Source organism: Echiichthys vipera (assembly GCF_963691815.1).
Source record: "Echiichthys vipera genome assembly, chromosome: 14".
In the NCBI taxonomy this organism is placed as follows: domain Eukaryota; kingdom Metazoa; phylum Chordata; class Actinopteri; order Perciformes; family Trachinidae; genus Echiichthys; species Echiichthys vipera.
In genome coordinates, this window is record NC_139839.1 from 95,983 (window position 1) to 110,000 (window position 14,018).

Consider the following 14,018-nt stretch of genomic DNA (forward strand, 5'->3'; position numbering starts at 1 on the left):
TCAGTACGTACAGTCGGACAGTGTCAGTACATACAGGCAGACAGTGTCAGTACGTACAGGCGAACAGTGTCAGTACGTACAGTCAGACAGTGTCAGTACGTACAGTCAGACAGTATCAGTACGTACAGTCAGACAGTGTCAGTAGTTACAGGCGGACAGTGTCAGTACGTACAGGCGGACAGTGTCAGTACCTACAGTCAGACAGCGTCAGTAGTTACAGGCGGACAGTGTCAGTACGTACAGGCGGACAGTATCAGTACGTACAGTCAGACAGCGTCAGTACGTACAGTCAGACAGTATCAGTACGTACAGTCAGACAGTGTCAGTACGTACAGTCAGACAGCATCAGTACGTACAGGCGGACAGTATCAGTACGTACAGTCAGACAGTATCAGTACGTACAGTCAGACAGTGTCAGTACGTACAGTCAGACAGCGTCAGTACGTACAGTCAGACAGTATCAGTACGTACAGTCAGACAGTGTCAGTACGTACAGGCGGACAGTGTCAGTACGTACAGTCAGACAGTATCAGTACGTACAGTCAGACAGTGTCAGTACGTACAGTCAGACAGCGTCAGTATGTACAGGCGGACAGTATCAGTACGTACAGGCGGACAGTGTCAGTACGTACAGTCAGACAGTGTCAGTACGTACAGGCGGACAGTGTCAGTACGTACAGTCAGACAGTGTCAGTACGTACAGGCGGACAGTGTCAGTACGTACAGGCGGACAGTGTCAGTACGTACAGTCAGACAGTGTCAGTACGTACAGTCAGACAGTGTCAGTACGTACAGGCGGACAGTGTCAGTACGTACAGTCAGACAGTGTCAGTACGTACTGTCAGACAGTATCAGTGCGTACAGTCAGACAGTATCAGTACGTACAGTCGGACAGTGTCAGTACATACAGGCAGACAGTGTCAGTACGTACAGGCGGACAGTGTCAGTACGTACAGTCAGACAGTGTCAGTACGTACAGTCAGACAGTATCAGTACGTACAGTCAGACAGTATCAGTACGTACAGTCACACAGTATCAGTACGTACAGTCACACAGTATAAGTACGTACAGTCAGACAGCATCAGTAGTTACAGGCGGACAGTGTCAGTACGTACAGGCGGACAGTGTCAGTACCTACAGTCAGACAGCGTCAGTAGTTACAGGCGGACAGTGTCAGTACGTACAGGCGGACAGTATCAGTACGTACAGTCAGACAGCGTCAGTACGTACAGTCAGACAGTATCAGTACGTACAGTCAGACAGTGTCAGTACGTACAGTCAGACAGCATCAGTACGTACAGGCGGACAGTATCAGTACGTACAGTCAGACAGTATCAGTACGTACAGTCAGACAGTGTCAGTACGTACAGTCAGACAGCGTCAGTACGTACAGTCAGACAGCATCAGTACGTACAGTCAGACAGTGTCAGTACGTACAGGCGGACAGTGTCAGTACGTACAGTCAGACAGTATCAGTACGTACAGTCAGACAGTGTCAGTACGTACAGTCAGACAGCGTCAGTATGTACAGGCGGACAGTATCAGTACGTACAGGCGGACAGTGTCAGTACGTACAGTCAGACAGTGTCAGTACGTACAGGCGGACAGTATCAGTACATACAGTCAGACAGTGTCAGTACGTACAGTCAGACAGTGTCAGTACGTACAGTCAGACAGTGTCAGTACGTACAGGCGGACAGTATCAGTACGTACAGTCAGACAGTGTCAGTACGTACAGGCGGACAGTGTCAGTACGTACAGTCAGACAGTGTCAGTACGTACAGGCGGACAGTATCAGTACGTACAGTCAGACAGTATCAGTACGTACAGTCAGACAGTGTCAGTACGTACAGTCAGACAGTGTCAGTACGTACAGTCAGACAGTATCAGTACGTACAGTCAGACAGCATCAGTACGTACAGTCAGACAGCGTCAGTACGTACAGGCGGACAGCATCAGTACGTAAAGGCGGACAGTGTCAGTACGTACAGGTGGACAGTGTCAGTACGTACAGTCAGACAGTATCAGTACGTACAGGCGGACAGTGTCAGTACGTACAGTCAGACAGTATCAGTACGTACAGTCAGACAGTGTCAGTACGTACAGTCAGACAGTGTCAGTACGTACAGTCAGACAGTATCAGTACGTACAGTCAGACAGCATCAGTACGTACAGTCAGACAGTGTCAGTACGTACAGTCAGACAGTGTCATTACGTACAGGCGGACAGTGTCAGTACGTACAGGTGGACAGTGTCAGTACGTACAGTCAGACAGTATCAGTACGTACAGGCGGACAGTGTCAGTACGTACAGTCAGACAGTATCAGTACGTACAGGCGGACAGTGTCAGTACGTACAGGTGGACAGTGTCAGTACGTACAGGCGGACAGTGTCAGTACGTACAGTCAGACAGTGTCAGTACGTACAGTCAGACAGTGTCAGTACGTACAGTCAGACAGTGTCAGTACGTACAGGCGGACAGTGTCAGTGCGTACAGTCAGACAGTGTCAGTACGTACAGTCAGACAGTGTCAGTACGTACAGTCAGACAGTGTCAGTACGTACAGTCAGACAGTGTCAGTACGTACAGGCGGACAGTATCAGTACGTACAGTCAGACAGTGTCAGTACGTACAGTCAGACAGTGTCAGTACGTACAGTCAGACAGTGTCAGTACGTACAGGCGGACAGTATCAGTACGTACAGTCAGACAGTGTCAGTACGTACAGTCAGACAGCGTCAGTACGTACAGGCGGACAATGTCAGTACGTACAGGCGGACAGTGTCAGTACGTACAGGCGGACAGTGTCAGTACGTACAGTCAGACAGCGTCAGTACGTACAGGCGGACAGTGTCAGTACGTACAGGCGGACAGTGTCAGTACGTACAGGCGGACAGTGTCAGTAAGTACAGTCAGACAGCGTCAGTACGTACAGTCAGACAGCGTCAGTACGTACAGTCAGACAGTGTCAGTACGTACAGTCAGACAGCGTCAGTACGTACAGTCAGACAGTGTCAGTACGTACAGTCAGACAGTATCAGTGCGTACAGTCAGACAGTGTCAGTACGTACAGTCGGACAGTGTCAGTACGTACAGGCGGACAGTGTCAGTACGTACAGTCAGACAGCGTCAGTACGTACAGTCAGACAGTGTCAGTACGTACAGTCAGACAGTATCAGTGCGTACAGTCAGACAGTGTCAGTACGTACAGTCAGACAGTGTCAGTACGTACAGGCGGACAGCGTCAGTACGTACAGGCGGACAGCGTCAGTACGTACAGTCAGACAGTATCAGTGCGTACAGTCAGACAGTGTCAGTACGTACAGGCGGACAGTGTCAGTACGTACAGTCAGACAGTGTCAGTGCGTACAGTCAGACAGTGTCAGTACGTACAGTCAGACAGTGTCAGTGCGTACAGTCAGACAGTATCAGTACGTACAGGCGGACAGTGTCAGTACGTACAGGCGGACAATGTCAGTACGTACAGTCAGACAGTGTCAGTGCGTACAGTCAGACAGTGTCAGTACGTACAGTCAGACAGTGTCAGTGCGTACAGTCAGACAGTGTCAGTACGTACAGTCAGACAGTGTCAGTGCGTACAGTCAGACAGTGTCAGTACGTACAGTCAGACAGTGTCAGTGCGTACAGTCAGACAGTGTCAGTACGTACAGTCAGACAGTGTCAGTACGTACAGTCAGACAGTGTCAGTACGTACAGGCGGACAGTGTCAGTACGTACAGTCAGACAGTATCAGTACGTACAGGCGGACAGTGTCAGTACGTACAGGCGGACAGTGTCAGTACGTACAGGCGGACTGCACTCGCAGGTCTCGGGCGCGGCGTCCTGCAGAGTTCTTTGCTTCGCAGCGAACAGCCGACACAGACGTGAGACTGTGGAGAGTCAACCTGCTGCGTACCTGCACAGGTGAGACACACACACACACACACACACACACACACACACACACACACACAAACACACGCACACAAACACACACACTGTCAGTCATCTGACGTCTTCCTCTGATGACATCACAGCGATGACATCACAGCGGTGACATCACAGCGGTGACATCACAGCGGTGACATCACAGCGGTGGCGTCACAGCGATGACATCACAGCGGTGACATCACAGCGGTGGCGTGCTCACCTGGGCCACGCCCCTCCCCTCCCCCTTTGTGACGTTCTCCTGCAGAGCCACGCCCTCTGAGGACGGTGCCAGGCTCCGCCAGCCCACCGTCACGTTACTGCACCTGTGGGAGACACACACAGTTACCATGGCAACAGGAGTGTGTGTGTGTGTGTGTGTGTGTCTGTCTGTGTGTGTGCACCTGTGTGTGTGTCTGTGTGTGTGAGTGTGTGTATGTCTGTGTGTGTGTGTGTGTGTGTGTGTGTGTGTCTCTGTGTGTGTGTGTGTGTGTGTGTGTGTGTGTGTGTGTGTGTGTGTGTGTGTGTGTGTGTGTGTGTGTGTGTGTGTGTCTGTGTGTGTGTGTGTGTCTCACCTGTGGGAGCTGGGACAGGTGAACCAGGTGACTTTAGGGGGCGGAGCTCCTTCACTGACGCACAGCATCGTTTTACTGCCGACCTCAGACAGAGACAGGATCCTGGGGGGAGCTGCACACACACACACACACACACACACACACACAGGTGAACACAGACACACACACACACAGGTGAACACACACACACACACACACAAACACACACACACACACACAGGTGAACACAGATACACACACACACACACACACAGGTGAACACAGATACACACACACACACACACACAGGTGAACACACACACACACACACAGGTGAACACACACACACACACACACACACACAGGTGAACACACACACACACACACACACACACAGGTGAACACACACACACACACACACACACAGGTGAACACACACACACACACACACACACACACACAGGTGAACACACACACACACACACACACACAGGTGAACACACACACACACACACACACAGGTGAACACACACACACACACACACACACACACAGGTGAACACACACACACACACACACAAACACACACACACACAGGTGAACACAGATACACACACACAGACACACTCAGGTGAACACACACACACACAGGTGAACACACACACACTCAGGTGAACACACACACACACACACTCAGGTGAACACACACACACACACACACAGGTGAACACACACACACACTCACACACACAGGTGAACACACACACACACACTCAGGTGAACACACACACACACACACACACTCAGGTGAACACACACACACACACTCAGGTGAACACACACACACACACACACAGGTGAACACACACACACACTCAGGTGAGCACACACACACTCAAGTGAACAGACACACACACACACACACACACACACACACACACACACACACACGTGTATGTTGAACAGCAGTGGGCGGAACCATTGCGGGTGCAGGTGTTTGGGGGGGGGGGTCCGGTGAAGGAGCCCCACCTTCCGCTGCCGCCTCAGACACACGGTGTCCGGCTTCCTCCTCCGCTCTTCACCGGCTTCCTCCTCCGCTCTTCACCGGCTTCCTCCTCCGCTCTTCACCGGCTTCCTCCTCCGCTCTTCACCGGCTTCCTCCTCCGCTCTTCACCGGCTTCCTCCTCCGCTCTTCACCGGCTTCCTCCTCCGCTCTTCACCGGCTTCCTCCTCCGCTCTTCACCGGCTTCCTCCTCCGCTCCTCACCGGCTTCCTCCTCCGCTCTTCACCGGCTTCCTTCAGGTCGGTCCCCGGTGAGAACCGGAGCGTGTTGTGTGTGTTGTCGCCTTGTCTCCACGCTAACGTTACCGGGAGACTCTCAGCCGGTGTGCTCCCGTTGTTTCCTCCGGTAGAAACGGGAGGAAGCTCCGGAGCGGCCGCTCACAACGGACCCGGTTCATTCAGGTCACACGTGACTGTGTGTGTGTGTGTGTGTGTGTGTGTGTGTGTGTGTGTGTGTGTGTGTGTGTGTGTGTGTGTGTGTGTGTGTGTGTGTGTGTGTGTGTGTGTGTGTGTGTGTGTGTGTGTGTGTGTGTGTGTGCGCGTGTGTGTGTGTGTGTCTGTCATTAATCAAATGAACGTACGGCAGGAAAACGTGCGTGCGACCATTTCCTGTCAAACGTCGTCATTCATCAGTGTGGTCTGAGGTCAGCTCTGAGGTCAGCTCTGAGGTCAGCTCTGAGGTCAGGTCTGAGGTCAGCTCTGAGGTCAGCTCTGAGGTCAGGTCTGAGGTCAGGTCTGAGGTCCGATCAGATCTGAGGTCAGGTCTGAGGTCAGGTCTGAGGTCAGGTCTGAGGTCTGAGGTCAGGTCTGAGGTCAGCTCTGAGGTCAGGTCTGAGGTCAGGTCTGAGGTCTGAGGTCAGCTCTGAGGTCAGGTCTGAGGTCAGCTCTGAGGTCTGAGGTCAGCTCTGAGGTCAGCTCTGAGGTCAGCTCTGAGGTCAGGTCTGAGGTCAGCTCTGAGGTCAGCTCTGAGGTCAGGTCTGAGGTCAGGTCTGAGGTCCGATCAGATCTGAGGTCAGGTCTGAGGTCAGGTCTGAGGTCAGGTCTGAGGTCTGAGGTCAGGTCTGAGGTCAGCTCTGAGGTCAGGTCTGAGGTCAGGTCTGAGGTCTGAGGTCAGCTCTGAGGTCAGGTCTGAGGTCAGGTCTGAGGTCAGGTCTGAGGTCAGGTCTGAGGTCAGCTCTGAGGTCTGCTCTGAGGTCTGAGGTCAGGTCTGAGGTCAGCTCTGAGGTCTGAGGTCTGAGGTCAGCTCTGAGGTCAGGTCTGAGGTCAGGTCTGAGGTCAGGTCTGAGGTCAGCTCTGAGGTCAGGTCTGAGGTCTGAGGTCAGGTCTGAGGTCAGCTCTGAGGTCAGGTCTGAGGTCAGGTCTGAGGTCAGGTCTGAGGTCAGGTCTGAGGTCAGCTCTGATCGTGCTCACGTGCGTCTGAAGGCAGCGTCCATGAATGATTACGCAATCATCAGTCACCAGAACCACCTCTCCACACACGTCACACACGTCACACACGTCACCTGCACGTGTGTGACGTTCATTCTGGGTAATATTGGTAGGGAGCTTGCTGTTTCCCATAAATGCTGTAATAAGCCGTAAAAAGCAATGCATTCTGGGAGTGATGTCAGCATCATCAGCAGAGAGGCCGCAGTAGAGTTCTGTGTTACAGAGGAGACGCTGCAACAGGTGGGAACAGCTGAGTCATCACGCTGACTCTGCTCTTTCTTCTGTGTTAATCCTGCAGCCCATGAGCAAACACAGGGTAAGTGAACCTGTGTTTGATGTGTTTGATGAGGGCGTCCAGCCCACCTGTGTGAGGCGTCCAGCCCACCTGTGTGAGGGCGTCCAGCCCACCTGTGTGAGGGCGCCCAGCCCACCTGTGTGAGGGCGCCCAGCCCACCTGTGTGAGGGCATCCAGCCCACCTGTGTGAGGGCATCCAGCCCACCTGTGTGAGGGCGTCCAGCCCACCTGTGTGAGGGCGTCCAGCCCACCTGTGTGAGGACATCCAGCCCACCTGTGTGAGGGCACCCAGCCCACCTGTGTGAGGGCACCCAGCCCACCTGTGTGAGGGCATCCAGCCCACCTGTGTGAGGGCATCCAGCCCACCTGTGTGAGGGCGTCACACCTGTGTGAGGGCACCCAGCCCACCTGTGTGAGGGCACCCAGCCCACCTGTGTGAGGGCATCCAGCCCACCTGTGTGAGGGCATCCAGCCCACCTGTGTGACGGCATCCAGCCCACCTGTGTGAGGGCATCCAGCCCACCTGTGTGAGGGCATCACACCTGTGTGAGGGCATCACACCTGTGTGAGGGCATCCAGCCCACCTGTGTGAGGGCGTCACACCTGTGTGAGGGCATCCAGCCCACCTGTGTGAGGGCATCCAGCCCACCTGTGTGAGGGCATCACACCTGTGTGAGGGCATCACACCTGTGTGAGGGCATCCAGCCCACCTGTGTGAGGGCATCACACCTGTGTGAGGGCATCACACCTGTGTGAGGGCATCCAGCCCACCTGTGTGAGGGCACCCAGCCCACCTGTGTGAGGGCATCCAGCCCACCTGTGTGAGGGCGTCACACCTGTGTGAGGGCGTCACACCTGTGTGAGGGCGTCACACCTGTGTGAGGGCATCCAGCCCACCTGTGTGAGGGCATCCAGCCCACCTGTGTGAGGGCGTCCAGCCCACCTGTGTGAGGGCATCCAGCCCACCTGTGTGAGGGCATCCAGCCCACCTGTGTGAGGGCGTCACACCTGTGTGAGGGCATCCAGCCCACCTGTGTGAGGGCATCCAGCCCACCTGTGTGACAGCATCCAGCCCACCTGTGTGAGGGCATCCAGCCCACCTGTGTGAGGGCGTCACACCTGTGTGAGGGCATCCAGCCCACCTGTGTGAGGGCGTCACACCTGTGTGAGGGCGTCCAGCCCACCTGTGTGAGGCGTCCAGCCCACCTGTGTGAGGGCACCCAGCCCACCTGTGTGAGGGCGTCACACCTGTGTGAGGGCATCCAGCCCACCTGTGTGAGGGCGTCCAGCCCACCTGTGTGAGGGCACCCAGCCCACCTGTGTGAGGGCACCCAGCCCACCTGTGTGAGGGCATCCAGCCCACCTGTGTGAGGGCACCCAGCCCACCTGTGTGAGGGCATCCAGCCCACCTGTGTGAGGGCATCCAGCCCACCTGTGTGAGGGCACCCAGCCCACCTGTGTGAGGGCGTCCAGCCCACCTGTGTGAGGGCACCCAGCCCACCTGTGTGAGGGCATCCAGCCCACCTGTGTGAGGGCGTCCAGCCCACCTGTGTGAGGGCGTCCAGCCCACTTGTGTGAGGGCATCCAGCCCACCTGTGTGAGGGCACCCAGCCCACCTGTGTGAGGGCACCCAGCCCACCTGTGTGAGGGCACCCAGACCACCTGTGTGAGGGCATCCAGCCCACCTGTGTGAGGGCGTCACACCTGTGTGAGGGCACCCATACGGCACACCTGTTCAACAGTGCACACACACACACACGGGTCTCAGTGGAGCGCTGCCTCGGTTTGATTCCCTCTGTTATTCTCATACAGTGTTTTTATGATGGGCCTTTTTTTATTCCACTCTGAAGACAAACACACGTCTTTGTTCTGCTCCATGACGACAGGAGCTGATCTGTGTGTCCGAGAAGTGTCTTTTCTAACCTGCGTCCTTCTCTCCGTGTTTGACCTCAGTGGGACTCGAACCAGGAATATTTAAGGGCGAAATGTGTTAAAGACGATCGAATTCAGCCGCTGCATTTATCAAAACCCGCTCAATCATACGCTGAGATCAGTCCACACACACACACACACAGACACACACACACACACACACACACACACACACACACAGACACACACACACACACACACACACACAGACAGACACACACACACACACACACAGACAGACAGACACACACACACACACACACACACACACACACACACACACACAGACAGACAGACAGACAGACAGACAGACAGACAGACAGACAGACAGACAGACAGACAGACAGACAGACAGACAGACAGACAGACAGACAGACACACACACAGACAGACACACACAGACACACACACACACACACACACACACACACACACACACACACACACACACACACCTTTGACCTCCAGGTTGAAGACGACTTCCTGAACGTCGTCCTCGTTTGAAACCGTCGCTGTGTAACTTCCTGCCTGATCCATCTGGACTCGAACCAGCGTCAGTGTGCTCACGAACCTGCACACCAACAAACAAACAATCAGACCAACAAACAAACAATCAGACAAACAAACAAACAATCAGACAAACAAACAATCAAACAAACAAACAAACACCCGACTGTGATCTACCTGCTTCCTGTCAGGTGTGCGGTGTTGACAGAGGTGGTTGCCGTGGCGACGGTGTGGTTGTCTCTGGTCCAGCGGACGGCGGGCGCCGGGTGGGCGTCGACCTCCACCCTGAGCTCCACCGTGTGATGGAGCAGAGACGACACGTTGGTCCCACCAGAGGCCCACAGGAGCACGTACCCCAGATCTACAGAGAGACAAGTTCGCCTGAGTGTGTGTGTGTGTGTGTGTGTGTGTGTGTGTGTGTGTGTGTGTGTGTGTGTGTGTGTGTGTGTGTGTGTGTGTGTGTGTGTGTGTGTGTGTGTGTGTGTGTGTGTGTGTGTGTGTGTGTGTGTGTGTGTGTGTGTGTGTATTCACCTGAGTGTGTCTGTGTGTATGTTAGTGTGTGTGTGTGTGTGTGTGTGTGTGTGTGTGTGTGTGTGTGTGTGTGTGTGTGTGTGTGTGTGTGTGTGTGTGTGTGTGTGTGTGTGTGTACTCACCCAGTACTGTTACTGTGACGTTTTTCTTCACAGTTCGATCCTGCATCGTCTCCTGCACCACACACACATACACACCTACAGGACACACACACACACACACACACACAGACACACACACACACACAGACAGACAGAGACACACACACACACACACACACACACACAGAGACACACACACACACACACACACAGACAGAGACACACACACACACACACACACACACAGACAGAGACACACACACACACACACACACACAGTTATTGTTCCCTCAGCTCTGTCTGACAGGAACCTCCATGAAAACAGTGACGTACCAGAATCTTCCACCGTTGCCGTGGAGATGTTGATGAAGGAGCGAATCCGATTGGGCAGGAAGTCGGTCAGAGGCTCCACCCCCTGCACACGAGAGGGCAACCGTCAACGCACGACACCAACACAACAGCAGCAACGCACAACAGCAACGCAACAACAGCAACGCACAACAGCAACGCAACAACCGTCAACGCACAACAGCAACGCACAACAGCAACGCACAACAGCAACGCACAACAGCAACGCACAACAGCAACGCAACAACAGCAACGCACAACAGCAGCAACGCAATAACAGCAACGCAACAACAGCAACGCAACAACAACAACTTTATCAACAAGAGAGCAACTGGGTGGTTGCCAGGTTCAGGGTGGTTGCCAGGTTCAGGTGGTTGCCAGGTTCAGGGTGGTTGGTTGCCAGTTTCAGGTGGTTGCCAGGTTCAGGGTGGTTGGTTGCCAGGTTCAGGTGGTTGGTTGCCAGGTTCAGGGTGGTTGGTTGCCAGTTTCAGGTGGTTGCCAGGTTCAGGTTGGTTGGTTTGCAAGGTTCAGGGTGGTTTAGGGTGGTTGCCAGGTTCAGGGTGGTTGGTTGCCAGGTTCAGGGTGGTTGCCAGGTTCAGGTGGTTGCCAGGTTCAGGTGGTTGCCAGGTTCAGGGTGGTTGGTTGCCAGGTTCAGGGTGGTTGCCAGGTTCAGGATGGTTAGTTGCCAGGTTCAGGGTGGTTGCCAGGTTCAGGGTGGTTTAGGGTGGTTGCCAGGTTCAGGGTGGTTGGTTGCCAGGTTCAGGGTGGTTAGTTGCCAGGTTCAGGTGGTTGCCAGGTTCAGGGTGGTTGCCAGGTTCAGGATGGTTAGTTGCCAGGTTCAGGTGGTTGCCAGGTTCAGGGTGGTTGCCAGGTTCAGGTGGTTGCCAGGTTCTGGGTGGTTGCAAGGTTCAGGGTGGTTGCCAGGTTCAGGTTGGTTGGAGTCCATCAGCTCGCAACATGAGTCAGTAGCTGCACCCAACAACAGGCAACCAGCAATGCTATTGGCTGCTGCCATGGCAACACAGGCAGGAGACAGACACACAGGTGCAGACAGACAGGCAGGTGCAGACAGACAGGAGGGTACAGACAGACAGGTGCAGACAGACAGGCAGGTGCAGACAGACAGGAGGGTACAGACAGACAGACAGGTGCAGACAGACACACAGGTGCAGACAGACAGGTGCAGACAGACAGACAGGTGCAGACAGACAGGAGGGTACAGACAGACGGGCAGGTGCAGACAGACACGCAGGTGCAGACAGACAGGTGCAGACAGACAGACAGGTGCAGACAGACACACAGGTGCAGACAGACAGGTGCAGACAGACAGACAGGTGCAGACAGACAGGAGGGTACAGACAGACGGGCAGGTGCAGACAGACACGCAGGTGCAGACAGACAGGTGCAGACAGACAGGCAGGTGCAGACAGACAGGCAGGTGCAGACAGACAGGTGCAGACAGACAGGTACCTGTCTGCGGGGGAAGTCCCAGGAGAAGAAGACCATCTCCGTGTCTCTGACGGTGCAGTTCACCGTCAGCACCTCCCCCTTCTTCAGCACGCTGCTCGACACCGTCAGCTCCACCTCCATCACCTTAGGGACTGAGAGACAGACAGGTGAGAGACAGACAGGTCCACCTCCATCACCTTAGGGACTGAGAGACAGACAGGTGAGAGACAGACAGGTCCACCTCCATCACCTCGGGGACTGAGAGACAGACAGGTGAGAGACAGACAGGTCCACCTCCATCACCTCGGGGACTGAGAGACAGACAGGTGAGAGACAGACAGGTCCACCTCCATCACCTCGGGGACTGAGAGACAGACAGGTGAGAGACAGACAGGTCCACCTCCATCACCTTAGGGACTGAGAGACAGACAGGTGAGAGACAGACAGGTGAGAGACAGACGGGTCCACCTCCATCACCTTAGGGACTGAGAGACAGACAGGTGAGGGACAGACAGGTGAGGGACAGACAGGTGAGAGACAGACAGGAGAGAGACAGACAGGTGAGGGACAGACAGGTGAGGGACAGACAGGTGAGAGACAGACAGGTGAGAGACAGACAGGTGAGAGACAGACAGGAGAGAGACAGACAGGTGAGGGACAGACAGGCAGTCCTCACCCACGATGCTGAAGACGTAGTAGACCTGGGACTCTCGCTCCTCGTGCTCGTCTGCGGCCGTGCACACGTACGACGTGTCGTTCAGTCGACCCGTGAAGCCGCGGCCCGGCTCGTACGTCGTCCCGGTAACCGGCGTCCTGCCGGGACGTTCGTACAGCGAGACGTTGAGCCGCGGGTCGGAAACCACGCAGGGGATGGTGTCCTCCTCCGTCTCCTTCATCACCACGCCCGGACCCAGAGGGACGAACCAGTCCTCCGGACCTGAGGGGGACAGACAGGTGAGGACAGACAGGTGAGGACAGACAGGTGAGACAGACAGGTGGGGACAGACAGGTGGGGTCAGACAGGTGAGGACAGACAGGTGAGGACAGACAGGTGGGGTCAGACAGGTGAGGACAGACAGGTGAGGACAGACAGGTGAGACAGACAGGTGAGGACAGACAGGTGGGGTCAGACAGGTGAGGACAGACAGGTGAGACAGACAGGTGGGGACAGACAGGTGAGGACAGACAGGTGAGACAGACAGGTGGGACAGACAGGTGGGGTCAGACAGGTGGGGACAGACAGGTGGGGTCAGACAGGTGGGGACAGACAGGTGAGGACAGACAGGTGAGACAGACAGGTGGGGACAGACAGGTGGGGACAGACAGGTGAGGACAGACAGGTGAGACAGACAGGTGGGACAGACAGGTGGGGTCAGACAGGTGGGGACAGACAGGTGAGGACAGACAGGTGAGAGACAGACAGGTGGGGTCAGACAGGTGAGGACAGACAGGTGGGGACAGAAAGGTGGGTCAGACAGGTGAGACAGACAGGTGGGGTCAGACAGGTGAGGACAGACAGGTGGGGATAGACAGATGAGGACAGACAGGTGGGGTCAGACAGGTGAGGACAGACAGGTGGGGACCGACAGGTGGGGTCAGACAGGTGAGACAGACAGGTGGGGACAGACAGGTGAGACAGACAGGTGGGGACAGACAGGTGGGGACAGACAGGTGGGACAGACAGGTGAGACAGACAGGTGGGGACAGACAGGTGAGGACAGACAGGTGAGACAGACAGGTGGGTCAGACAGGTGAGGACAGACAGGTGGGGACAGACAGGTACCGTCTCCGGGTATGAAGACGTCCACGCCGCGGCTCTGGGCGGACGCCGCCTCCTCACACGTGTATCTCCCAGAGTTCCTCCACGTGGCGTTCAAGAGCCGCA

At 55.3% G+C, this 14,018-nt stretch overlaps 1 protein-coding gene across 2 annotated transcripts in view; it reads right to left on the reverse strand.

Annotated features, from left to right (window-relative positions):
• Positions 1–14,018, reverse strand: part of LOC310956535 (platelet-derived growth factor receptor beta-like) — a 44,872-nt gene that overhangs the window by 25,368 nt on the left and 5,486 nt on the right. For both annotated transcript variants that reach the window (XM_083926789.1, XM_083926788.1), the window contains exons 5-14: positions 13,917–14,018; positions 12,810–13,070; positions 12,155–12,285; positions 10,670–10,751; positions 10,358–10,432; positions 9,882–10,065; positions 9,653–9,768; positions 4,502–4,613; positions 4,150–4,252; positions 3,807–3,915 (exon numbers count right to left, since the gene is read on the reverse strand). The exon at positions 13,917–14,018 is cut by the window's right edge and continues 94 nt beyond it. In XM_083926789.1, coding sequence (XP_083782915.1) covers positions 3,807–3,915; positions 4,150–4,252; positions 4,502–4,613; positions 9,653–9,768; positions 9,882–10,065; positions 10,358–10,432; positions 10,670–10,751; positions 12,155–12,285; positions 12,810–13,070; positions 13,917–14,018 — 1,275 coding nt within the window. The remainder of the gene's footprint in view (positions 1–3,806; positions 3,916–4,149; positions 4,253–4,501; positions 4,614–9,652; positions 9,769–9,881; positions 10,066–10,357; positions 10,433–10,669; positions 10,752–12,154; positions 12,286–12,809; positions 13,071–13,916) is intronic.